Here is a 27,418-nt window from a genome sequence, read left to right on the forward strand (position 1 = left end):
ACCCCATATTGGCAGAGCCTAATAGGGAACTGGCTGGCAAAGAAGAAATGTGGTTTGCAGAGTCCCAGTATCAGAAAGTAGAGTATGGGGCCAGGTGCAGTGACTGATGCCTGTAATCCCAGAACTTTGGGAGGCCAAGGTGGGAGGACTGCTTGAGCTCAGTTTAAGACCAGCCTGGGCAACATAGCAAGGCCCTGTGTCTACTAAACATAAAAATAAAAAATAAAAAAAATTGGCTGGGCGCAGTGGCTCATACCTGTAATGCCAGCACTTTGGGAGGCCGAGGCGGCCAGATCACTTGAGGTCAGGAGTTCGAGACCAGCCTGACCAACATGGTGAAACCCACTCTCTACTAAAAATACAAAAAATTAGCCAGGTATGGTGGCATGCACCTGTAATCCCAGTTACTCCAGAGGCTGAGGCAGGAGAATCGCTTGAACCCAAGAGACGAAGGTTGCAGCAGGCTGAGATCATGCCGCTGCACTCTATCCTGGGTGACAGAGTGAGACTGCATCTCAAAAAATAAAATAAAATAAAATAAAATAAAAAATAATTAGCCAGGTGTAGTGGTGTGCACCTGTAGTCCCAGCTACTTGGGTGGCTGAGATGAGAGGATCACTTCAGCCTGGGACGTCAAGGCTGTGGAGAGCCATGATCATGCCACTGCACTCCAGCCTGAGTAACAAAGCAAGACCTTGTCTTAAGAAAAAAAAAAAAAAAGTATATGGAAGGGTGACAGATAATAGGTTAACACCCATACTAAAAATGTAAAAAGAAATTAGTCCCATGTTTAGGTCTGTATCTCACATCTTAATTCACAATACACTAATTTGCCTCACAACACTGCAAATAGGAACAAAAGAAGTGGCAGAGTTATCCAAAGGCAGTCTGAGTTCAACCAGAGCCCTGCTCACCAGGACATTTTATTACACATTGGAGAAGCATTCTAAGACATGGCTGAGGGTGTCCCAATTGTTTTATCTATGAAAAATGGGCTCCTTGGAGGCCATGTGCAGGCTCACTTAAAACAATAAGCTTTCCTAAGCCCCCAAGCACAACATACTCCGGGAGCATGGTCTGGATGCTTATCAAACAAGTTCCTGGGCTATTCTCTGAAGTTTCTGGGCAAGTACAAACAACAGAGTCAAATAAATGCCTTTAAAAGCAAGGCAGTGGAGCACGTACCCTGTCAGTGAGATCCTCATATTCCCACAGAGTAAACAGTAACATGAGAATATTTATATGAAACAAAACTGTATATCAAGCCTGCTTTGGCTCAGCCAGGGGGGATGATAAATTCCTTGCAGATCTCTCACAGAGTGGTCCTTTGTTGACCACGGACGCCACTTCCAAGACAGTACAAACCAATTACAGAGCAAGGCTTTTCATTATGTCAAGAAATGAAAATATTACCCCCCTTTTGTTTTATTTCAGTTATATTTTACTTACTCCCTTCTCCCAATGTTTAAATAGTTTTAATTTATCATGAGTTAAGTCCCAATTTAGGCTGGAAACCAACGACAACTCCCCCTCTCCCCCGCACCCCACACACAAAACCTTATCACCTCATAGCCTAGCTTGTTGCTTTCCTTATCCCTCTTTTAAGAAACTAAAAGTTAAAGTTTAAAGCTGGGTAGAATAAAAACCAAAGGGGTTGATAGAAAGTAAAGTCTATTTGTTCACATCAATTTTGGCCTCTTCACAGTTGGTAAAAGGAGGGAGGGTAAATATGAGCTATGAAGCACATATTCCATACAATGTCCACCTTGTAGTAAGATTTAAAAAACAAATACTGATGAAACATTGGCACAAACTGTGGGGCTGCTTCTAAGAGGCCAATCCGAGAAAAGCTGCATGAGTCGAGGTATTTGTTAGTTCATTTTGTCAGGTTTTCTCAAGTCAATGGGATCGTCCTTCCTAGTGATCATAGATGCATCCCAGTGACTTCTGCCAGTTCCTGCACAGGAAGAGCTGGTGATACTCTACCCATCCACCAGAACACTTTCAGCAATTTACAGCTGGTTCAGATTTTCTAAAAGGCAGAAGGGAAACAGAGAAAGAAAAGACAAATTCAAATATGAATGAGACGTAAGAGGTGTGTCTGTGCTTGTTTTAAAAATTATTGGCCAGGCGTGGTGGCTTACACCGGTAATCCCAGCACTTTGGGAGCCTGAGGTCGGCAGATCACCTGAGCGCAGGGGTTCAAGACCAGCCTGGGCAAGATGGTGAAACCCTGTTTCTACTGAAAAAACAAATAGCTGAGTGTGATGATGCCCACCTGTAATCCCAGCTACTCAGGAGGCTGAGGCAGGAGAATCCCTTGAACCTGGGAGGTGGAGGTTGAAGTGAGCCAAGATTGTGCCACTGCACTCCAACCTGGGTGACAGAATGAGGCTCTATCTCAGAAAAAGAAAATTATTTATTTATAATAAAAATAGTAAATTTTTATTTTTTAATGGATAGCTGGATCAAAGGCCACATTTAATCAACTTTATTTTAAACCATTAACTAAACCTCATCTGGAGCACTACAGTCCGTCATAATAGATTTTAAAAGGGAAAAATAGGTCCTGCATAGTTGTATCTATTAATAGATATTAGAAATTTGCCAACATTTTATTTAGAACATATGGATGATCTGGTTTGGATCAGTGTCTCCACCCAAATCTCATGTTTAATCAAAATACCCAGTGTTGGAGGTGGGCCTGGTGAAAGGTGATTGAATCATTGGGGGTGCATTTCTCATGAATGGTTTAGTACCATCCTCTTGGTACTCTCCTCATGATAGTGAGTGAGTTCTCATGAGATCTGGTCGTTTAAAGTATGTAGCACCTCCCCACCAGCTCTGTTGCTCCTTCTCTGGCCATGTGACATAACTGCTCCCCCTTCCCCTTCCACCATGACTGTAAGCTTCCTGAGGCCTCCCCAGAAGCCAAGCAGATGTCAGCATCATTGTTCCTGTACAGCCTGCAGAACCATGAGCCAATTACCTCTCTTTTCTTTATAAATTACCCAGTCTCAGGTATTTCTTTATAGCAATACGAGAATGGACTAATACAATAGACTTAGTAAAGTTATCTTATTCAGATATGAGGTGATTTTTTAATTTTTTTCTTAACTTTTGTGGGATAAATACATACTTTTTGTTTTTTAATTATAGAACACAATGTGCAGAACATACAATTTACCACTTTAGTCATGTTTAAGTGTATAATTCAGTGGAATTAAGTACATTCACACTGTTGTGCAACCAAGCACCATCATCCATCTCCAAAACATTTTTCATCTTCCCAAACTGACACACTGTACCCATTAAAAGCATGTTTGCTTTTCAATAGGCCTTGCTCAAAGCCAGCAGCCTTTAATGCTGTGACAGGAACCTGGAGAGGTTAATTCAGGTAACTGGCAAATGAATCAACCCCTCCTACAACCCAATATGAATCAGCAGCACCATGGGCTTTTATCCCCTCTCATCTGTTTAATACTGATGCTCAAAACTAAAGCAAAGCTCTAGAATAGATCTAGAAAAACTGTTAATAATACATTTCATTTTTACATTACAGCTTACAGACATTTATTCCCCTAGTCGGGGTGGGAATTATTTTTCCTATTTCATAGCTAATGAAATTATGGCTACATGAAAAATAACAGCAAGGACTGAACTCAAGCCCTCCAATCCACTGTCTACTGTTCTTTCTATTGGGCCACACAGCCTCTGCCAAAGCAAGGCAAGATCTGGGCACTACTGCTTCTCAGCTCTCAGAGACTGAGAGACAGACCTATCAGGTCTAGCTAGACAGCATTTTGTCTCTTCACCAGAGCAACTAAAATTCCTCACGTCTAAAAACCATACCTAGTCCATCATCTTTTCCATCTTCATTGTAACCATATTGACAGAGAAAACACACACAGAACTGGAATTCCAGAATGATATAAATGCAATCAGATTCAAGAATCAAATGTAAGTAAAAAAGAAAAAAAAAATTAGATCACTGGATCCTATAAAAAGACTGAGTTCAACCTTTTTTTAAACTTTTTTTTTTTTCTAATAGAGATAGTCTCACTACATTGACCAAGCTGGTCTCAAACTCCTGGGTTCAAGTGATCCTCCTACCTCGGCCCCCCTAAGTGCTGGGATTATAGGCATGAGCCACCACACCTAGCCAACCTCTTTATTTTTAATTCCTTAAAATAAATTCACACTTTCTGCTTTTATTAAAGAAGATCACAGTCTTTCTTGCTAAACTCAATTTGTGGAAAAATTCATTTCTCTGTGCTTTATGGGAAGCATCTGATACTAGAACAATATAAATACTAAGGATTTACTTAAAATTGCCATCATTGACAAATAGCTTCTTTTAGTTCACAAAAAAGCTACAAATTTTAATTTCTTTCAAAAAAAAATTTCTTCTGCCAATACCCTTCTCTTTGCTCAAAAACAATATGTTCTCTAAACCTTTAGACTTTCCATCTAAATTCCAAAAGAATAAGTACTTCCCTGAAGTCATGCCCAACACCATCATGCCATCTCCCTATATAAACATTTCAAAATTCTATATCTGGTTTATGAACAGCAGAGCATCCTAAAAGTAGTAAGGCAAGAATGAACCATCATGCTTTGAAAGGGAGATTATATTTTGTTACCCTCCCATTTTTTAGTCACTTAGTATTTGATTTTTTTTTTTTTTTTTTTTTTTTTTGAGACAGGGTCCCATTCTGTTGCCTAGGCTGGAGTGCAGTAGCACAATCATGGCTCACTGCATGATCTTGCCTCGACCTCCTGTGCTCAGGTCATCCTCCCACCTTAGCCTTCCAAGTAGCTACTATAGGTGTGCACTGCCATGCCTGGCTAATTTTGGTAGTTTTTGTAAAGATGTGGTTTTGTCACGTTGCCCAGTTTGAGTTTGGTCTCAAACTGCTAGGCTCAAGTGATTCACCCACCTTGGCCTCCCAAAGCGTTGGGATTACAGGCATGAACTACTGTACCCAGTCTTGATTTTTTAAAATGTACATATTAAAAGAATAATTAGCTAGGAGTTTGAGATTAGCTTGAGCAACACAATCAGATTCTGTCTCTACAAAAAATACAAAAATGAGCTTGGTGTGGTGGCTGGTACCTGTAGTCCCCTCTACTTGGGAAGCTGAGGTGGGAGGGCTGCCTAAGCCCAGGAGGGAGAGGCTGCAATGATCCATGAGCCTGGGTGACAGAGTGAGACCCTGTCTCAAAAAAATAAATAAATAAAGTAGTAATTACTCAAAACATGAGAGTTGAATATGGAATTTGAGAGTTCATTCAGGAAAATCCAATCAAGTCCATTTATCTTGTTTTCTTATAATAATGAAAGATGGTTCAGAAACCATGGCCATTTTACTCAGTTGATTGAGAAGAGCTTCTAATGCTCACAAATTACTAGCACATGATACAAAGTAGATTCTCTCAAAATTGTAACAATGACTAGAAATACAAGGTAATTAAGAATAATCTATGAACACTTGTTGTTGTTGAACAAAGAATGCTTTCAATTTTCCAATACATGGCTGCAACTAAGCTCTTCGTAGTTTCTCCACATCTTCAGTGCCCAAAAGAAAATTTTGTAACGACTAATAATTTTCCTTAAAATTTCAGTGAGGCCTTAGATTGGATCACATGAAAACACCTCCCCGAATCTTCCAGAATTCCCCAATATTTTCCTTTATAGCATATTCAGCACAGTTCTTGCACTCTTGGGGTGTAAATCCAACTAATGCTCTCCCTTTAGTACCAATTCCCCAATCACTTGCCAACTTTTTAACTTGAGCTTCTATGTAATGAGGAGACACGTAAGAAAACTGATCACCAAGGACACTGTAAGACACATGTTGGAAGTCTTCTGAGATTTCTGCAGCTTCTTGGTCATCAAAACTCTCCACGTTGTAGGCTATTTCAATTTTTCCCTCGTGGGGAAAAGCCATCGCTTGGACACCCTTCAATCCATTTGCATTTGAGCCCCGAATGGCACTAGCAATCTCTCTTCCTGCAGACATGTCTTGAGAATCTATGGTAATGTTGCAGTTCATCACATACGGGCTGGCACCAACACCTAAATCATTAGAAGAGCATGTTAATCAGGCAGAACAAAAGCCTCGTTTTGAAGATTCTATTCGTCAGCCAGTTTTAATCGGAGGCGTTTCCTTTACTCGGTTTTATTTAAAAACAGTACAAATATTCCTCATTGTCAACTCCAGAATTTTCTGAAGATAATATTTTTTTTCCATAACGAAAGTATTTAGGATATAATCAGGTAACTTTATCTACTATAAAAGTATCTGAAGGATTTTTTTTTTTCCTAAAAGAGCTCAAACTTTCCAAAATACCAACAGAGAAAGAAAAGCACGGTTAAGAGCTAAGTCCATCAGCAGCAACAGGCCTTGGAACTTCATTCATTTCCAAGGCCATCTCCATGGGGTTTGGAATTCAATGACAGGCCTAAGAGTCTCAGAGACAGGAGTAAATCACACCTCTGTACCCCCCACTCCCTCTCCCTGAAACAAACATTTGTCATTATTGAATTAGGTTAATATCAGATTAAAATGAATCTCAAAACCAGTCTTAACCAGGGAAAGAAGTCACTAAAAACTAACAAACAGCCTTGAAACTGGGAAGAGCAAAGGGACTCATGTGTTTTGTGATGATGTGAGTTTGGCAGGGTTTGGAGCCAAACAAAACACAAGAATCCCCTCACACAGACTTATAAACCTCGTGCCTTTCTCTTTGTACAACCTGTTGGAGGCACCTCTTTCTTTTATCCCCAGCTTCACAAGAGACTGAGATGGCCACTGCCACTCTACAGCCCTGTTACGCTAGAGTTCAGAGGCAAATGTCCCGCTTTTCCCTGTCTCAGGGATGGTGCGGCTCACGTTACATAAATAGTGTGGCTCTAATTATAGTTTACACTATAAGATGGACAACTTGGTTAAATTAGCATTGGTATAAAAAGCTTACATTTGCAGTTTCCTCATTTTTGGGGAACCTTACATTTCTAAAAGCAAAGTTAAGCAGGGATTGATGAGGGATAAAGGGCTGACCTCATCTTCAACATGTGATCATTTCTTAGCTACTATTTCAACATTATTTTACTGTCATTCCTTTTTCTTGCTGCTTTCAAACTTATTGCTCCTGATGTCAGTATCCATCAGAGAAGTGCCTTCTCGGTTCACTTTTCCCTAGACTTGATGGTTTGGGGGCTCTGTTGCCTAGCCTGGCTACTCTCATACTAATAGATGTTTTACAGAAAATCAGCACACGGAAACCACATTTCATCTTTTTCCCACACATGTACATAATGAAACATTTCAACTCCCGAGGCTGGGCCTCTTCCTCCTGGGAATTCTGCAGGAATGAATCAGATTACAGTATTTCCCCATAATGCTGACTTCATAAAAATTAAATTTCCTAACAGTCAATACATCTCTCTCATCATCTCATGTCCCAATCACTTACCCTAAATATCTTTAAGAACTATATCAGTTTTAACATTGCACAGAGTATAACTGGAATTTTTGTCAATGTTAATGTTGCCACTATTAACAGAAAACATCCAAACATTTTTCTCTCATCTACCCCCCAACAAGTAATGTTACAAATAGTCTTATGTCCTCAAATCTAGTGTACATATCCTATTTTGACTCAAGGAATGGTAATAACTTTACCATCGTTCCAACAAATAGTTGGATCACACTCAGGTTTTGCTGAAGAGTATATAACACTGAGGGTTACATCAGCACAACTATTCAAAATCCTTACCAGGCATGTAGTGCTTCACCATTATACTTTGCTGTCCCATACCCATACCTTTGAGATGCCCAGTCACATTCAGATATTCACATGCAATTCATCAGCCTTGGGGAGCAAGTCACTTTCAAAGGAAGTTCCTGCTTATGGACCTGGGGCTCTCCCCATGACATGGGTCATTCCATCCCTGTGGCCCTGGGACTTTTCCTGAATCCCTCACCCAGCAAATTCCAAGACATCCTCTACCATCACATGTCTAATAACTTCCCCTTGTTAGTAGAATTTCCAAAGTTGATCATTCTTGCTATAAATGAACTCATTGCCTAAGATAAATTATTAAAGATAAAGTAAGTTTAGATGTAAGCCCTAAGGACAAGAGTTCAATAAAGAAATGTGTACTGTTCAGTGTCCCAACACCGACTTACTTGACTAAAATGAAACTCTTATTTTTAAAATTCCTTCAAAAGCATAAAGTTCATTTTTTTCTAGCAAAATAAAACATCAGAAATAACTTTCATATGCTTTTAAATAAAATAAGAGGTAATCACTTAACACAGAATAATCATTTTTCAAACGGGCCCTTGTTATATATATTTTAAATTCTTCTAGTAAGCTTTAGTTACACAATATTTTTGTTTTATTACTATTTCTTATTCAAGTAGTGAAAAAACAGAGACAGTTAACGAATCTGAGATGTTTCTGACTTAATCAGGGTAATAGTTTCCTCCCCAAGGTGGGGAAACTTCTCTCTCTTAGAGGGTGAAAGAAGAAAGAAAGAAAGAAGAGAACATTTCTCTTTCTGCCCAAATTCACGCTTTTCCAATTTCCTCCATTTAATCCTTCCAAGTCAAAACCAATACGGTGATCCGATTATACTGAATCAGATTCTGTGTTTAAATCCAGCAGTCCCATTGACCTTATTTAAATGCTGAATTTGATTTTTTATGTTAATTTAAACCTACTAAGAAGGTATTTTAAATGAGAGAGATAATTAATCCCAGCAAATCGTTTTTCTAGTTAAATGTCATATAATTAAAGTAATTCCACTTTTTGCTCTAAAATTAGAAACCTGATGTGAAAGTTTGTTTCTCAGTTTGCGGTTTCGCTCCACTCCCACCTCCCGCAGATTGGCACTCGGCTGCTCTGGTGGCAGCACGAATCCCCTCACTGCAAGGCTGAAATTCCAATTTTCTTCCAACACAACTGTCACAACGCCCTGAAGCAAGCTAAAAACAAGGAAAAAAATCTTTGCTATGATTTCGCTTTCCATGTGTGCTTTAATGAAAAATTTATCATTCTAAATATTGGTGTTTACTCCTAGTTAAATACTTTTTTATCAAAAAGAAAAAGAAACTGAGATTCAGTTGCTATTATTTCACAGAGAAATATAACAGGCCTGATGTTTTCCTGACAATTCCGTTATTTTCTTGTGTAGAAACACTGTATTTATCATATACTGTACGGCTGGTGATTTAGATATTGTTGAGACCTTATGGTGAACTGATATGGATGTAAACTCTTTATGCCAGATTGTTTAAGCAGAAAAAAACCAAATGCACTTAATTAACATCTGATGTGTAGCTTTCGCAAACACAAATGCAATATTTGTGTTTGAGCACTGGCAGTAATGACTGTGAACTATGCTATTAATGTCTGGTTTAAAGATGCTTGTGGTAGGACCATGTCTGGAATAACACAAATAAAAAACTGCATTCAGACAAAACAATAGTGAAGAGCCCATTAGGAAAATGGAAAAGCAGCACTCAGAAGAAACACATGTATTTTTTTCCCTTTAGATCAAAATTATTCTCAAAAATAGTTCCAGGCACCATCATTTTCAATCAATTAAAGGTGAAAGGATTCTACATATTTTAACTCTACAGAAAAGAGTTTCACTTTAGGAGGTCCAAAGTTGTTTAGGGGTGTCTTCAGAAGTTCCATTCATTAAATTATACTCCTCTTTGGTGGCCAGTATTAAAGCATGCATGAAGAGAGAGCTGGGATGGTGTTTTAGGATATTTGGTACTTTTACATCTAAAAAGAAAACTTCAAATTTGTGGACTGCATTACAGTTTGAATAAACAGATTCTTTTCAACCAATTCAACTCCCTCATTAAACACTTTGTTACTGGGCTGGGCGCGGTGGCTCACGCCTATAATCCCAGCACTTTGGGAGGTCGAGGTGGGCAGATCACAAGGTAAGGAGATCGAGACCAGCCTGGCCAATATCGTGAAACCCCGTCTCTACTAAAAATACAAAAATCAGCTGAGCATGGTGGCATGCGCCTGTAGTCCCAGCTACTCAGGAGGCTGAGGCAGGAGAATCACTTGAACCCAGGAGGTGGAGGTTGCAGTGAGCCGAGATCGCGCCACTGCACTCCAGCCTGGTGACAGAGCGAGACTCTGTCTCAAAAACAAAAAAAAACTTTGTTACTGAAAACCTGGTGAGTGCCAGGAACCATGCAGGTTCCTGAGTATAAAAACAGGAAGAAGGTTAAAATAAGGTAAAACCCTAGCCTAAATGTGGACTTTGCTTCAGAGTCACAAACAGAGCAAGGTCACCAGACTCAGAACTCCGGTTCAAAAATATAAACAGTTATTATACCAAAAACAATTAGTTATCATTATATATTGGCATTTTAAATTTTTTAGACCATGCACTAAAGAGAAACCACAGCTGAAACAGGACATTTGATGACTAAAGCCATAAAACTCAAACATAATTGCTAAGTCCAATGCTCCCATGGCGGGAAGAATGCGGGACTTATGTGCATGTGGCTGAATTCACAGAAAAGAAAGCTAAGTGAGAACTGTGTGCCACAGGGCTAGGAAGTACTCTCGTGGGTCCAAATTCAAGTTCCACCTCAACGGGACACTGCCTCGGCTCAGCTGTCTTTCTGTAAAATGGCTATGACGTTTCCTTGCTCAGTGAGGCACTGTGAACCTCATTCTATTGCCTTTGAATCTTTCAGAGTAGAAATAATTCAGAAGACATTACAACATAAGTATAAATTAACCTCCCATAACAGCCAGTCCAGATAAGAGGGAAACTCAAGTGACTTGCTACTCTCAGGTTTTTCAAAAATAGAACAGTGCCCTCCCTGAGTTCAGGCAAAGTCTAAGTCCTTCATGTTCCAATTGTAGGTTACATGCTTAGTGACACATTGAGACTTCCATTTTTCATCATCCCAACTAGGCTTCCTAGCCAGCATCAGCAAATGATTTTTAAAAATAGGCTCCTTAAAATGAGACTCATTCTAAAACTGGAAATTATTTTTCAAATACCAGATAAAGTTTTGGTGTGGAGTAAATTGGAGTATTCAATGTCAAGAAAAGTGCCTGATGATGCATTTCTTATTTATAGTAGAAAGAAGTAAGCAGGAAAGTGCTCAGTAACCCATTTAAATAACTAAATAGAAGCCCCTGATTCCAAGATGTACCAATTACCTCCATCTCTGACTCCTAGGGCATCATATGAAACTACAGTTCAAAGAATTTTCCCCGCATTTTTAAACAATGATGCATACATGCAGGCCATTCATACAACATATCAGACAGCAGTGTTTAAATTACCCCATAAATGTTTAGGGTTTTAAATATATATGTATGAAGTATTTATTTATAGATCTAAAAGTATCAACTATTACTGCTTTGCCCTTATTTATGTTCCCCACAAGCTGGCCAACTACAAACTTTTAAAAGGAATTTGGCTTAAAAGATTTTGTGTGTTTGGCACTGACTATGGGTGTTAATCATTTCTGAGCTCACTTCTTTTTCTCTTCTGTTTATAATATTCTTTGGGAACTTCAAAACAGAAACCTGTTTCCTTATAGATTCTGCTTCCTCTGCAGTACTGTGTAAATTAATTTGTCCTGGATTGTTGACTATACTGTACAGTTGATAGCGCCAATCATTTCTATTTAATTTTTGTAGGAAAAAACATAAACATAGCAACAATGTGTTGAGGTTTTTCTGTTTTGGTGGGAGGGAAAAATATGTTGGGAAACACTGACATAACCAAAAAAAATGTTAGAAAAATATATAAAGCCAATTAAATTTAAGCAAGTGCAAAATCGCTATTGTTGGGAACCAAATTCATTGAAAAATTAGATGAATAACATTTCTACCCTAAAGAAAGAGGTGTTATAAATTATACTTCAGTAGATATTACTTCAAAAAATGAAAGCGATTTACAGCTAGGCACGGTGGCTCATGCCTGTAATCTCAGCACTTTGGGAGGCCGAGGTGGGCGGATCACGAGGTCAGGAGTTCGAGACCCTCCTGGCCAACATGGTGAAACCCTCTTCTCTACTAAAATACAAAAAATTAGCCATGCATGGTGGTGCGCGCCTGTAGCCCCAGCTACTCGGGAGGCTGAGGCAGAGGAATCTCTTGAACCTGGGAGGTAGAACTTGCAGTGAGTTGAGATTGCACCACTGCGCTCTAGCCTGGGTGACAGAGTGAGATTCCATCTCAAAAAAAAAAAAAAAAGAAAGAAAGCAATTTACTTCTTTCTGGATTATTGTTTAAGGAAGAATATGTGCAATTAAGGTAACCTAATATTTTAGTAGAAAGTCTTAAACTCTACTATCTAGTGTGAGGAATATTAGAAACTAATTGTTTATTCACATCCCTTATTCACTGATCCTCCTTGAAATACTTTACTTTTCTGCTATTAGCATCTGCATTGAGCCTACTAAATGATGCACAAACAGACTGCCCAAACTTGGCAAATCGTAATTTTCTTGTTTCTTTCACAAGCTAAAATTTCTACCCTTGGTCATGGGTACCAGTGGAAAAAGGCATATACGGGAAGAGCTGTGCTTCTTTTCCCTTCTTATCATGAATATGCCATCAAATATAATCCAAATACAGGAACTGAAATTTAGCTTTTATAAAATTTACCACTAATAAATCTTACTAATTACTCTGCAGGGAAGATGACGGAAATAATCACAGGATTGATTTAGAGATATTATGAAAATATGTTGGAAGCTTTAAGAATTTAAAAATGTTTTTCTTATATATAATACAAATAAAATATGTACATATATATTTTACAATATTGAGATCACGCTGCCTATACTACCTGGTATCCCTTGCACTGGCTATTCCCTCTGCCTAAAACTCTCCTCCACATCTCCACGTGGCTAGTGGTCTCACTCCTTCAAGTCTTTGCTCTAATATTGCCTTTACAAAGAGGCCTAATTTGGATTATTCCACCTATAATCACAATACGGCCCCATTCTAGAACTCTTAATGCCCTTGTCCTGTTCAATATTTATTTTGGCTGTAGCACCTGTTATTTTCTAATGTACTACATAATTCATTTGTTTATTAAGGTTTTTATTTATGATCTGTCTCTTTGCCCCTCCCCAACTACAATGTAAGTTCTTTGAGGAAACATAAGTTCTATTTTGCCCACTGGTGATACTGCTTAGCACACAGTAGGTACTTAATATCTGTTTTATTAACTAACTTAACTGCAAATTCTCTCTACATTAGACTGCATTTTCTATGTCTCTAAAGGTTCTTCTAAAACATCATGCTTGAGTATGCCACAGTTTATATAAACATTCCCAAATAGCAAACATTTCCATTATTTTCAGTATTTGCTATTATAAATAATGCTTTGATAAACATCCTTGTACATGTCCCTTTTACTATTTCCTTAGGATTTATCTCTAGATCTAGAATTCCTGAAAGGCAGTTATATACATTTTTAGAGCTCTTCATACGAATCACAAGCTCACTTCTAAAAAGTTTATACCAATTTATACTATCATTAACACTGTAAATGTCTCTAACTACATCTTCCCCAGTATTAAATATTACCTTTAAAATATCATCTTTAAACATTCGTTGTGCCAATTTTGGCATCTTAATGTTTTAACTTAGGATTTGCAGATTTTTATGAAAATTTTTATGTAAATTACAGATCTCCATGTGAGTAAAAACAGAATAAAATCATGGCCCAGGCACAGTGGCTTGCGCCTATAATCCCAGGACTTTGGGAGGCCGAGGCGGGTAGATTGCCTGAGTCCAGGAGTTTTGAGACCAGCCTGGGCAATATGGTGAATCCCTGTCTCTACAAAATATACTTGGAAGGATGAGGTGGGGGAATTGCCTGAGCCCAGGAGGTTGTGGCTGTAATGAGCCGAGATTGCACCACTGCACTCCAGCCTAGGCAAATGCCATGAGACCCTGAAGAGAGAAAAAGAAAGACAGAAAGACAGAAAGACAGACAGACAGAAAGAAAGAAAGAAAGAAAGAAAGAAAGAAAGAAAGAAAGAAAGAAAGAAAGAAAGAAAGAAAGAAAGAAAGAAAGAAAGAAAGAAAGAAAGAAAGGAAGGAAGGAAGGAAGAAAGAAAGAAAGAAAAAATAAGAAATCCCAATGTGTTGACCATTTCAAATCAAACAATATAAAATAGATCATGATGAGGCAGAGGCACAGATTATCCAACCATAGGCAGGTGATAGATCAGACTGGGAGGCAATCCTCCCTTTAGTTTAAACAACTACATATCGAGTTTGTTCTTAGGAAACCAAACATAATTAGCGATAATATTGGCATTCGGTCTTATGCCTTTTATATCAGGTTAAAGTTTTTCCCATATATCAACCCATTTATTCTAACAGCATTGCAAAAATGAGAATTAAGTTATTCAAGTGTTTGCTTAACCTAATGCTCTGATAGCAGTATACCTATGTCTAATTCCTGTCCACCTGACTGCAATACCAGTCCACCTGGCACTGAAGCGACTGCATCTGTGGTATAATCTCTTCAGTCTTTAGGGAGGCTCAAATTAGAAACCAGGAAATAGATTTCTGAAAATTTAGTCATAAAACTTTACACTTCTCCATTTGTCAGACAAATCATGGGAAAATATGTGAGGTTCAAATTGGCAGAGAGCAATCAGTCTCTTCCTTTTTTCTATAACAAAATGTTGAATGAAATACATTTATAATATCACTTTTATTAAATCTCCTCTTCATAGGGAAGAAAAAAATGGCCCTTTAGTACTGTGTCAGGCACTTTACAGACATCATTTCGACTTCACAGTGATGAGAGGGAGACATTATTACGTCCATTTTATAGATACGGGAACTAAAGCATAACGAGACCAAGGAACCACGGTCACGCAGCCAGCAAATAGCAAATCCGGGATTTCAGCATAGCCCCAAAACCTGTGCTTTTTTTTTTTTTTTTTAATTGCATTGCTCTATTTGATTATAGATATTATTTGTTTAAGATCAGAATTCTGTGCCAGGGGCTAGTAACCAAAGACCTATGTGTAAATTATTCTGCAGGGCTTTGGCAGAGCTGTGCCATGAGAAATGTGTTTCTTATGCTCACCCACCTCTCACTCCTTGGATATCTAGTATTTTGGTAACTGCTTAAGTTATTGATTGACCATCAAAATGTGACCTTACATGGTTTAATTTGTGGCCCCCAACAGATGTTTGAGAATGAAACAATTGAGACTCAAATAAGTGACACTAGGATGCTGGAAATGCAGGCAACAAGGAGGAGTTCCACCTTTTCCTGATACATCCCTTAGGGGTGGGGCAGGGAGAGAGGGCAGGAGTGGCAGAGAGAGGCAAAAGTTGATGAGCACCAGGGGAAGGAACAGTTTCTTTTCCCAGTCTTTAGTCTCTGTATTCTAGAAGTCCGTTATTTAAAAAAGATTTTTTCCAGGGTTCCTCTAGAACTGATTTCCAGCTGTAAGCACCAACTTGGCTACACTGATATTTAAGTATTGAAAGACCTTTCTACCAGCTAGAAGTGATCTCTCCCTAAGTCCTCCCTCCCCAGGTGTCTCCATCACACCCCAGGGCACACCCCACACCATTCACAGATAGGGGCCTCCAGGACCCTGCCCCAGTGCCAGGAGCTATGAGCATTCTTTTCATCAGTGATCACATTGCAGGGCTAATGATATATCTTGAATATCACTTCTGGGGGCCCTCATCAAATACCTGACGGGTGCTTCTAGGCTCACAGGTTAGCTTAACAGGGCCCGAGTGAGAGTAACAGCAGAAAGGAGAGCCTCACCCATTTAAGAAGTAGCCACTCCTATAACTCTTCCTGCATTAAGAGGGTGTGACTCAGAAAGGGGACCTCAAGTTTAAAAAAAAAAAATACAGAGCAAAGCAAAAACCATGCTCAGAACCTGTTAAACCACATCTTCGGGCAGGGGCAGCTCCCAGGTCAGGCTGAAGAGCACTGACATCTCTCCTCGTGAACCAACCCAGCTGCTTCCTTCTCTGGACGAGACTACGCTTCTCAGGCAGGTCAGCTTCGCCAAAGAGAAACACGCTACAGCCAGGAACATGCCGCACCAGATCTTCAGCAAGGCCTGTAGCAGAGGGAATTTTAACCAAAGAAAATCACAATCAAGCCAAATCTTAAAAACCAAAGCATATAGTTTTTTTGCTGTGGTAAAACATATTTAACATAGAACTCATCATTTTAGTCATTTCTAAGTGTCCAGACCAGGCATGAAGTTGCATACTGTTTCACAAGCATCACCACTAAAGCACATGATTTATACAAATTTTAAACATCAAAGCTTAAACATAATGAATGTTCCATTGAAGTTAATCTCACAATAAAAGCTTGCCTTGATACAAGGAGACTTGAATTTCTAACCCATTGCAAAGCTAATTTCACAGTGGAAATGTATATGTAGGATTAATGAAATTAGTGCCTTCAGTTTTTGAACAGTTATAATAGTCCCAACTTGTAAATATTGTCAGAAGGTATAAAAAGTTAGGAGGGCAAGGGCCAGTAACCACACTGTCTAATATAGCAGCCCCCAGCTGTATGTGCTATTAAAAATTAATTCTAATCAATTAAAATTTTCGTTAGGATTTATCTCTAGAACTAAAGTTTTAATCGATTAAAATTAAATAAAATGGGCCAGGGAAGTGGCTCATGCCTGTAATTCCAGTACTTTGGGAGGCTGACGCAGGAGGATAGCGTGAAGCCAGGAGTTTGAGAACAGCCTGGGCAACATAGTTAGACCCCTATCTCTACAAAAACTAAAAAAAGAAAAGAAAAAAACGAAAAATGAAGTTTTTTAGTTGCACTTGTCACATTTCAAGTACTTAATAACCACACATGGCTAGTGGTCTCCATATTGGACAGCACAGATAAAGAACATTTCCATCACCACAGAAAGTTCTATTGGACAGCTCTGAGCCAGATGCTCTATAAGGAAGCCTAATATTTAAACAAAATTGGAGATTACTCCAAATGACAGAACATTTTTCATCTTCCTCTGCCATTCTTCATATCTGGATTCTCTGGATATGATTTTATCTTCTCAAGGCAAAATATAGAATTGCTGGGCTTTTCTAGATTACTCCTTCACAGGACCTCTGCTTGTTTTCTAGGAGCTAATTATAGTCCCCTGTAAGCAAGCACAGAGATGGCATACATTTTGTCTGATATACGGAATATAGGTGCTAAGGGAATTCTGGTGCTGGCCTGGGACAGCAGGAGTGCAGGCCTTCTTTATTTGTTACATATCATGGATCATCAAAATAAGGGCTGAGATGAGACTTCTGGCCACAATAAGCATAGGAGACCGTCCCAACTGCAATTTCAGTGTTTATTATTTGTTTAATTCTAATGCAGGCTGCCATGTTAATGGAAGAAGTGAAATGTGGAAGACACTGAAAAAACATTTGGTACCACTGGGGTGTAAAATGTCTTGGGAAATGTTTTGGTTTTGGTGGTTTTTTTGTTTGTTTGTTTGTTTTTTGAGATGGAGTCTTGCTCTGTTGCCCAGGATGGAGTGTGGTGGCGCAATCTTGGCTCACTGCGAACTCCGCTTCCTGGGTTCAAGCAATTCTCTTGCCTCAGCCCCCGCAAGTAGCTTGGATTACAAGCACGTGCCACCATGCCCAGCTAATTTTTTTTTTTGTATTTTTAGTAGAGACAGGGTTTCACCATGCTGGCCAGGCTAGTCTTGAACTCTTGACCTCGTGATCCACCTGCCTCAGCTTCCCAAAGTGCTGGGATTACAGGCATAAGCCACCATGCCCAGCCTGGTTTTTTGTTTGTTTGTTTTTTTAGATGGAGTTGCATGCTGTCGCCCAGGCTGCAGTGCAGTGGCATGATCTTGGCTCACTGCAACTTCAGCCTCCCGAGTTCAGAGGATTCTCCTGCCTCAGCCTCCAGAGTAGCTGGGATTACAGGAAACTGCTACCACACCTGGTTAATTTTTATATTTTTAGTAAACAGAGTTTCACCATATTGGCCAGGCTGGTCTCGAACTTCTGACCTCAACTGATCTGCCTGCCTCAGCCTCTCAAAGTGCTGGGATTAGAGGTGTGAGTCACCACGCCCAGCCTGGGAAATGTTCTTTCTCTGAATCAGGTAGCAACTCCAGCATTAGAAGTCCCTGGTATTGTAGATATCATAAAGCCAAGAAAATCTCCTAAGTTTATTTTAGCCCTAAGTGATTTCGGTTTCATTAACACTACTTTAAGGTACAGGCATACCTCAGAGATATTGTGGGTTTGATTCCAGACCACAGCAATAAAGCAAATATCACTGGCAAATATCACAATAAAGCAAGTCACGTAAATTGTTTGGTTTCCCAGTGCATATAAAAGTTATGTTTATATTATACTGTAATCTCTTAAGTGTTTAATAGCATTATGTCTGCAGAAACCAATACATATACCTTAATTTAAAAACACTTTATTGGCCAGGTGCAGTGGCTCATGCCTGTAATCCTAACACTTAGGAAGGCTGAGGAGGGAGGATTGCTTGAGATTAGGAGTTTGAGACCAGCCTGGGCAACAGAGTGAGACACCATCTCTACAAAAAATAAACAAAATTACCTGGATGTGGCAGCATACGCCTGTAGTCCCAGCTGCTTAAGAGGCTGAGGTGGGAGGATCACTTGAGCCTGGAAGGTCAGGGCTGCAGTGAGCTGGGATCATGCCACTGTACTCCAGCCTTGATGACAGAGCTAGACCCTATCTCAAAAACAAAAAACAAAAAACAAAACTTTATTGCTAAAAAATGCTAAGGCTTCAGCAAGTCATCATCTTTTTGCTGGTGGACATTCTTGCCTTGATCTTGATGGTTGCTGACTGATCAGCCCGATGGCTGCTGAAGGCTGGAGTGGCTGTGGTTAACATGTTAAAATAAGACCACAGTGAAGTTTACTGCATCAATTGGCTTCTCCTTTCACTAAAATTTCTCTGTAGCATGTGATGCTGTTTGATAGTAATTTACCCGCAGTAAAACGTCTTTCAATACTGGAAACAATATTCTGAAACCCTGATGCTGCTTTAGCAATTCAGTTTATGTAATATTCTAAATCTTGTATTGTCATTTCAACAACGTCCATGGCATCATCACCAGGAGTAGATTCCATATCAAGAAACTTCTTTCTCTCCTCATCCATTTTAGTTGTTGGGGTTTTTGTTTGTTTGTTTGTTTGTTTTAGAGATAGCGTCTTGCTCTAAGATGCTAGACGTCTTGGAGTGCCCTGGCGTGATGTAGGCTCACTACAACATCTGCCTCCTGGGTTCAAGTGATTCTCATGCCTCAGCCTCCCAAGCAGCTGGAATTACAGGTGTGTGCCACTGCTCCCGGCTAGTTTTTGTATTTTTATCAGAGATGGGTTTCACTATGTTGGCCAGGTTGGTCTTGAACTCCTGGCCTCAAGTGATCTACCAGCTGCAGCCTCCCAAAGTGTTGGGATTACAGGCGTGAGCCACCATGCTGGGCTCCATTCAAGTTTTATCATGAGATTTCAGCAATTCAGTCACATCTTCAGGTTCCGCTTCTAATTTTAGTTTTCTTGCTATTTCCACCACATCTGCAGTGACTTCCTCCACTAAAGTCTTAACGTCACCCATGAGGGTTGGAATCAACTTCTTCCAAACTCCTGTTAATGTTGATACTTTGACTTCCCCCCAAGAATCATGAATGTTCTCAAAGGCATCTAGAATGGCAAATCCTCTCCACGAGATTTCCAATTTACTTTTTCCAGATCCTTCAAAGGAATCATTATCTATGGCAGCTATAGCCTTACAAAATATATTTTTTAAATAATAAGATGTGAAAGTCAAAATTACTCCTTGATCCATGGACTGCAGAATGGATGTTGTGTTAGCAGGCATGAAAACAACATTAATCTCCTTGTACATCTCCATCAGAGCTCTTGGGTGAGAAGGTGCATTGTCAACGGGTGGGAATATTTTGAAAGGAATATTTTTTTCTGAGCCCAGTAGGTATCAACAGCAGGCTTAAGGTATTCAGTAAACCAGGCTGTAAACAGATGTGCTGTCATCCAGGCTTTGTTGTTGCATTTATAGAGCACAAACAGAGTAAACTGAGTATAATTCCTAACGGCCGTTGGATTTTCTGAATGGTAAATAAGCATTGGCTTCAACTTAAGGTCATCAGTTGCATTCGCCCCTAACAAGAGCATCAGCCTGCTCCTTGAAGCCAGGCGTGGACTTCTCTCTAGCTATGAAAGTCCTAGATGGCCTCTTCTTCCAACAGAATGCTGTTTCATCAATACTGAAAATCTGTTTAGTGTAGCCACTTTCATCCTTTTTCTAAAATTTTGTAGAGACAGAGTCTCACTATATTGCCCAGGCTGGTTTCGAACTCCTGGGTTCCAGCAATCCTCCCACCTCGGTCTCCCAAAGTGCTGGAATTACAGGCATGAGCCACCGCCGCGGCCAGCCTACCTTCATCCTTCATCTTAGCTAGATACCAGTCTCCTGGATAACTTGCTGCAGCTTCTACATCAGCACTTGCTGCTTTACCTTGAACTTTTACGTTATGGAGGGAGCTTCTTTCCTTCAACCTCATGAACCAACCTCTGCTAGATTCCAACTTTTCTTCTGTAGCTCATCAGCTCTCTCACCCTTCACAGAATAGAGGAAGAGTTACAGCCTTTCTTTGGCTTAGCCTTTGGCTTAAGGAAATGTTGTGGCTGGTTTGATCTTCTATCCAGACCACTAAAACTTTCTTCATATCAGCAATAAAGCTGTGTTGCTTTCATGTCATTCGTGTGTTCACTGTAGCAGCACTTCTATTTTCCTTCAAGAACTTATCCTTTGCATTCACAACTTGGCCAACTGGCAGAAGAGGCCTCGCTATTGACCTATCTCAGCTTTCAACACGTCTTCTTCCCTAAATTTAATCATTTCTAGCTTTTTATTTAAAATACAAGATGTGAGACTCTTTCTTTTACTTGAACACTTAAAGGCCATTGTTGGGTTATTAATTGGCCTAATTTCAGTACTATTGTGTCTCAGTACATAGGGAAACCCAAGGAAAGGAAGAGAGATGGGGGAACAGCCAGTTGATGAAGCAGCTGGAACACACATTTATCAGTTCAGTTATCTGTCTTATGTGGTTGTGGTTCATGGCACCCCAAACATCAAAGATCAGTGATCGCAGGTCACCATAACAGATATAATAGTGGCTGGGCATGATGGTTCATGCCTGTAATCCCAGTACTTTGGGAGGCTGAGGCAGACAGATTGCCCGAGCTCAGGAGTTAGAGACCAGCCTTGGCATCAAGGTGAAATCCCGTCTTTACAAGAAATACAAAAATTAACCTGGCATGTTGGCACACACCTGTGGTGCCAGCTACTCAGGAGGCTCAGATCAGAGGACTGCTTCAGTCTGGGAGACCAAGGCTGCAGTGAGCCAGGATCATGCCACTGCATTCCAGCCTGGGTGACAGAGCAAGGCCCTGTCTCAAAAAAAAAAAAAAAAAAAGAAAAGAAAAGAAAGAAAAAAGACATAATAGTAATGAAAAGATTTGAAGTATTGTGAAAATTACTAAAATGTGACAGAGACATGAAGTGAACACGCACTGTTGGAAACATGGCACCAATGGACTCACTTGATGCAGGGTTGCTACAAACCTTTAATTTGTTTAAAAAAAAAAAAAGCGATACTTAAAGTCATAATGAGCAAAGTAAGCCAGTACCAAAGGGTCACAGCTCCTGGAGCGGGGCAGGGCTAGATACCAGGGATACAGTCAACCGAAGTTTAGGAATTGCAACATAATGTTTAGGTAGTGATACAGTTGGGATGTTTGTCCCCTCTGAATCTCATGTTGAAATGTGATCCCCAGTGTTGGAGGTGGGGCCTAATGGGAGGAGTTTAAGTCATTGTGGCAGATCCTTCATGAGTGGCTTGGTGCTTTCCCATGGCAATGAGTGAGTTCTTCCTTTATGAGTTCACACGAGAGCTGGTTGTTTAAGGAGCCAGCATCTCTCTTGCTCCCTCGCTCACCATGTGACACACCTGTTCCCCCTTTGCCTTACAGCTATGAGTAAGAGCTTCCTAAGCCTTAACAAGAAGACCAGTAGATGCTGGTGTCATGCTTGTACAGCCTGCAGAACCATGAGCCAAATAAACCTCTTTTCGTTATAGATTACCAGGTCTCGAGTATTCATTCATAGTAATGCAAACGGACTAACACAGGCAGTGAGCTAAATTCTCCCTTCAAATCTACAGTGGTTGAGGAGGCGGCATGAGAAATGGGAGAATATTTAGGAAAGGTTAACTAAATTCTGATAACTCTCCAAATTGTTCTGGTCACATATATGTGCTCCACCCATAACTTAGTGTAACTCACATTTAGGCTGCTGCAGTAGCCTAAAATCACAAACTGTGATGCCCAAAAGCCTGTCCTACCAAATACTATGACATGTTTCCTGGCCCTGCCCAGCTCTTTGCCTACGCAGGCCAGCCCCTCCATTTGGAGCTACAGTTCTGAAGCACTGCCTGTTTATATAGGCAGAATGCCTATAAACGAGGTTCTTTAATCTGGTTCCTAAAGGGCAAAGCATTGGGAGATATTTGTGGTAGCAACCCCCAGCTGACTGCAATTGGAGATTCAAGGGCAGGGGTGCATTTTAGTTTCGTGGAAACAACATACACTTTTAAGTCCAGAAAGTATAGGATTGAATACCATTTCTGCTCCTTAATAGCTATTTGGGAGATCTTGAACAATTTACTTTACATTTCTGAGTCTTAACCTCTCTATCTGTAAAATGGAAAAGAAAGAAAAAAGAAAAAAAAAAAAAACTTTATCTAAATCCCCAATTCCTTATCTAGAAATTTCTCAGTCAAAAAAAAAGGAATGGGTTGGGCACGGTGGCTTACGCCCATAATCCCAACACTTTGGGAGGCTGAAGCAGGTGGATCACTTGAGGTCGAGAGTTCAAGACCAGCCTGGCCAATATGGTGAAACCCCATTTCTACTAAAAATACAAAATTAGCTGGGTGTGGTGGCGGGCACCTGTAATCCCAGCTACTTGGAGACTGAGGCAGGAGAATCACTTGAACACAGGAGGCAGAGGTTGCAGTGAGCCGAGATTGTGCCATTGCACTTCAGCCTGGGTGACAGAGCAAGACTCCGTCTCAAAAAACAATAAATAATAATAAGAATTTATCCTGTCCTTCCTGCATGAACAATATTTTAGGGTAGCTAGATAGTCCAAACTGATGAGAAAAAAACATTTTAATAGATAAAAAATCCAACTAATAAATGTGGAAGTGATGATAGAATTAGAAAATCACAATTTTGCAGCACCTAAAAACATGATTGTTTTAGGCAAGATTATGAATAAATGAAACCCTCCTGAAAAATCAATTAGGAACTTCACAACATCAGACAAAGGCAGCAGTGAGACACTCAGGCACTGCAGCCTCCTGGTGTGATGCAGTGTGAAACACACAGCCCACCTTTAAGAATTCCTGCCAAAAAATTAAACTTCAAACTAATCAGGCCTCTGGAGCTAACAGAGTTTACAGGAAATGTGAGGGATAAAGACACAAATTAAATGACACCGTAAGGAAGCAAACAGATCCAGAATGTAGAAATTCTATAGGATAACTGACCCAGATTCTGCAACAAGTAAATGGCAGTGGAAAAACGGGATTGAGGGGGACAGGGAGACTGGTCTTGATCAAAACAGACTCAGAGATACAACAATCAGTATGATGTGTGAGCCATGTTAGATCTAGATTTGAACAGGCCCCTATAAAGAGATATTTGCCTGGTTTATACACTAGGTGTTAGACAGTATCATCAAATTATCATTCTGTTGATTGTGATGGTGGCATTACAGTTATGTAAGAAAATATTTGAATTGCTTAGAGATGTACATTAATTATGAAGGAGTGAAATAACATGATCTTTGGAATTTGCTTTAAAATTATTTACTAAAAACAAAAGGAAAATGAAGGAGATGCAAGGAGAAAAAAATAACAGAAAGTAAAGGAAAAAAAAGAAAAAGAAACTTCCCCATAGGATGGATAGAGATTGGATAAATTAAGAAAACCATGTAGCCCAATGTCTGGTACAGAGAATAACTCAATAAATAGCTCCCTTTCCTTTTTGCAAGCCTAAGCCCTGCTTTGAATTCTGAGTTCTGGATACCCTCCTAGGCTGGCATGTTCCTACCTAGTAGAAATGCTCCTATATTTTAACAATTCCTCTTCCATTATGTCATCTACATAAATTCATCATGGAAGAAATCAAGCTTGATTTCTGTTCTCTAATGAAGCAAGAAAATGAAATATTACATTATTCTTGTTACAATGAAGAGAAAACCAAGGCCAAAATAATATTTAGCAATAAAGACAGTACAATACCCTCTTCATACTCAAGGAAATAACGTTTGTGTTTCCAATGACTGCAACCCAAGGGCCTAAGGTAAGTAGGTATTTGTAATTTTGTTGGAAAACAATTTAGACAGCCTGTGTTTCAAAAAAAAGTCTCCTATTTAGTTAGAGAATTACTAACAACCAAGCTATTTTATTTGTTATATGAATTATATATTCAAAAGGGCTAATTTTGATTTTATATTATGGTTTTCTCAATTAATCTGCATAAAAATCATCCCCTGTAACTTCAAATGTCCACATCAAGTGAATCACATAGGCCTCTTAAAGAAGATAATAATTATGAATACTTCAAGCTCAAGCCTGTGGAAAACTGTCTCATCAGTTATCAAGTAAGTGGCATTATCGTTTAAAACAACAGTTTTGTTCAGATTTGCTGTAAAGCCACTGCTCACTGCAGCTCTCTAAGCTGTTTGTTCTACTTCCCTCTACAGTGGAACCAAACTTGTAGCCTTGTGAAAGAGTCCCAGGAAACCCAAACTCCTGAATTAAGCCCTGCTTCATATTTGTGCCCTCCCTCTCCTGGAATTCATTTCTCCCATCCTTGTGTTAGAATATTCTACAGCTTCTGTTTGTTTTTATTGATAGCATCAAATCTAACAGACTTGTATTAAATAGTTAATCTTGAGCTTTTGTTTTCCATTCTGAGTTTCAAAATCCCAGAATGCAGTGCCTTCTAGTTACTCAATAAAGGTTTATCAAATTGAATGAACTGACTTTGCTTCCTAAGCACTTTGCTGATGTTGGCACTGCAAACCTGGAATATCAGTGCCCATTCTAGGCCGGGCGCGGTGGCTCAAGCCTGTAATCCCAGCACTTTGGGAGGCCGAGATGGGCGGATCACGCGGTCAGGAGATCGAGACCATCCTGGCTAACACAGTGAAACCCCGTCCCTACTAAAAAATACAAAACAATTAGCTGGGCGAGGTGGCGGACGCCTGTAGTCCCAGCTACTCGGGAGACTGAGGCAGAAGAATGGCGTGAACCTGGGAGGCGGAGCTTGCAGTGAGCCCAGATCGCACCACTGCACTCCAGCCTAGGCGGCAGACAGAGACTCCATCTCAAAAAAAAAAAAAAAAAAAATTCAGTGTCCATTCTAAACTAACAAAGGGGAATAAGGAGTCACTCTGCTAACAAAACGAGAAGAGAGTTCAACACCAGCGAGAACATACTGTATTTCTAGTGAGAAACCATGGGATCAATTTTCCACAGTCGTGTAAAATTTTATGCTCTGTCCTTAGAGCAGTGGTCATATCCACAGCAGTCAAAACCACATGTACCTACGGGATATCCGCGCAGATCAGCTTTGTTAGACAGGGCAGATATCTGAACCACCTGTTCAGAAAGAGTATCATGCCACCATATAGTTTTGAAACAGGCAGAACAAAACTGCAGCTTCCTAAATCACTCTTTATTAAAAGACCAACTTTTTTAGGTTCCCCTCCCCCCCATTTTAAGAAGCTTTTCTCACCACTATTGTTAGTGGTTCTGCCCTTTCCAATTTCTCTGGTCATATTCTAAAAGGGTTGATTTAAGGAAATACCAAAATGCTTTTTAACAATATATACTTTTTAACCTTCATGTTTGGCTGATCTTATTAGCTAAAAAATAACTTTTAGTCATTCCTATACATGAATATCTAGCACGTTCTTTTCAGGCTTAACTTTAGAGACTTCTGTGAGTTTGGTTATATTCCTCTTTGCAGAAGAATCGATGTAATTAGATGTTTCTCAGTGCAATGAGAAGTTTAAGCTTCATATTCGTAACACAAATGTCTTTTCTAAGCCTATAACAGACATAATTGTGGCTAAATGTAGTATTTTATTAAGAATATACAACAGTAAAAGTAGTACATTAATTCAGGACTTAAGAATCTGCTTAATTAAATGTATCTGTCTACAGTAGTATTTAATATCATTATTTTCCCTTCTGTTTTTCTTTCTTTCAGGAGCAATTTAGGACTACTGATATAAATGGACTTGAAACTGAATTGTTTAACAGAACTGCATTTCAGCAGCTCAAGGAATATAACTCATTCGTTTTCTTATATTTCTGATGCCAGCCAAAATGGAGAACTCAGAAAAAAGAACTCAAGAGTCTTCTGTTCCCTTTCCTCTAGGAAAAGTTAAATTCTCTTTTCTGTGACCTACTGCATAAATGCATGGTTCACTATTATTCTTAAACCTGGATTCAAATGATACTCAGAAAAGTATCAAACTTTTCCCTAAGCACAAACCAATCAAAAAGAACATTTTCCAACCCATATCACCTGAGACTCAAATCAAGTACAAAAAAAAAAAAAACCCACAAAATCTAAAAATTAAACTGGGTGCTAGACTTAAAAGCTTACAAGCATCCTCTAGTTTTAGTATAGCTGTTAATACAGCCAAGTTTTTTTATTTAGCTGATTTTTTACTTACATATTTTTTAATGAGAAGAAGGTAAAATTCTCTACCAGAAGTCATAAAAATTTCAGATGATAAAACAGATAGCCCTAAAAGTTTTTGCCTAAACTCATGCACATAAACTAAAACTGGCCGATTAATCTTGCTACAGTATGTTTAAAAAGAGTGGCATTTGAAAATACAGTATAGCAGTGTGATGCTGCACTGCCTCTAATTAAGTGCAGACTAGGAAAAATTATTCTTAGTTTAGTCTATGAAAGGGGGGTGGTGGAAATTTCTCTCTTTGCAATTCAAAATTATTTTAAAGATAGAACATTTCTTTTCCAATGTCTTCATTAAACAGAGCTGTTAAGAATTGTCTCCCAACCATCCCCAAAGAGTACAAAGCTAACCAGTATTCGTCCCATATGCTCTGCTTTGAAGTGTGAAGCTGTGACCATCCCACTAGACTCTTACACCACCATCAAAGCCGTCTCATTACGCCCAGTGCTGAGAGTTAAAGCGCGGGGCCCTAACTGCTCCAACACAAACACTGCATTAACAAAGCGACCGC

The 27,418-nt window shown here is 39.5% G+C and overlaps 1 protein-coding gene across 3 annotated transcripts in view; it reads right to left on the reverse strand.

Annotated features, from left to right (window-relative positions):
- Nucleotides 1-4,668: 4,668 nt before the first annotated feature.
- The window catches only part of LOC105468287 (formiminotransferase cyclodeaminase N-terminal like), a 43,567-nt gene continuing 20,817 nt past the window's right edge, over nt 4,669-27,418 (reverse strand). For all 3 annotated transcript variants that reach the window (XM_071073142.1, XM_071073143.1, XM_024788609.2), the window contains 2 exons: nt 15,945-16,130; nt 4,669-6,079 (listed from right to left, as the gene is read on the reverse strand). In XM_071073142.1, coding sequence (XP_070929243.1) covers nt 5,643-6,079; nt 15,945-16,130 — 623 coding nt within the window. In that variant the 3' untranslated portion in view covers nt 4,669-5,642. The remainder of the gene's footprint in view (nt 6,080-15,944; nt 16,131-27,418) is intronic.

Source organism: Macaca nemestrina, chromosome 11, assembly GCF_043159975.1.
Source record: "Macaca nemestrina isolate mMacNem1 chromosome 11, mMacNem.hap1, whole genome shotgun sequence".
Classification (NCBI taxonomy): domain Eukaryota; kingdom Metazoa; phylum Chordata; class Mammalia; order Primates; family Cercopithecidae; genus Macaca; species Macaca nemestrina.